The sequence below is a fragment of the Egretta garzetta genome, unplaced genomic scaffold, assembly GCF_000687185.1.
Source record: "Egretta garzetta isolate BGI_Z169 unplaced genomic scaffold, ASM68718v1 scaffold1425, whole genome shotgun sequence".
Lineage (NCBI taxonomy): Eukaryota > Metazoa > Chordata > Aves > Pelecaniformes > Ardeidae > Egretta > Egretta garzetta.
In genome coordinates, this window is record NW_009259820.1 from 31,660 (window position 1) to 31,934 (window position 275).

Genomic DNA, 275 nt, shown 5'->3' on the forward strand with positions numbered 1-275 from the left:
GCTCTTCGAGAAGAGGAAGCGCCTCAGCGACTACGCGCTCATCTTCGGCATGTTCGGCATCGTCGTCATGGTCATCGAGACCGAGCTCTCCTGGGGGCTCTACTCCAAGGTACCGACGGGTCCGGGGGTGGGTTGGCTCCGGGTGGTGCCTGGTGGGGTGAGCAGGGAGCCCTGTGCCCCATGGGGTGTCCCACGGGATAAACACGGAGCCGTGTGCCCCATGGGGTGCGGGACAGGGCCGTGCGCGCTGGCTGGGGACCAACAGGGCGGCGCTG

The 275-nt window shown here is 67.6% G+C and overlaps 1 protein-coding gene across 1 annotated transcript in view; it reads left to right on the top strand.

Moving 5' to 3' along the window:
• Nucleotides 1-275, top strand: part of LOC104127245 (small conductance calcium-activated potassium channel protein 3) — a 24,621-nt gene that overhangs the window by 9,945 nt on the left and 14,401 nt on the right. Inside the window, exon 5 of the mRNA XM_035895403.1 lies at nt 2-109. Within this exon, the coding sequence (XP_035751296.1) occupies nt 2-109 (108 nt within the window). The remainder of the gene's footprint in view (nt 1; nt 110-275) is intronic.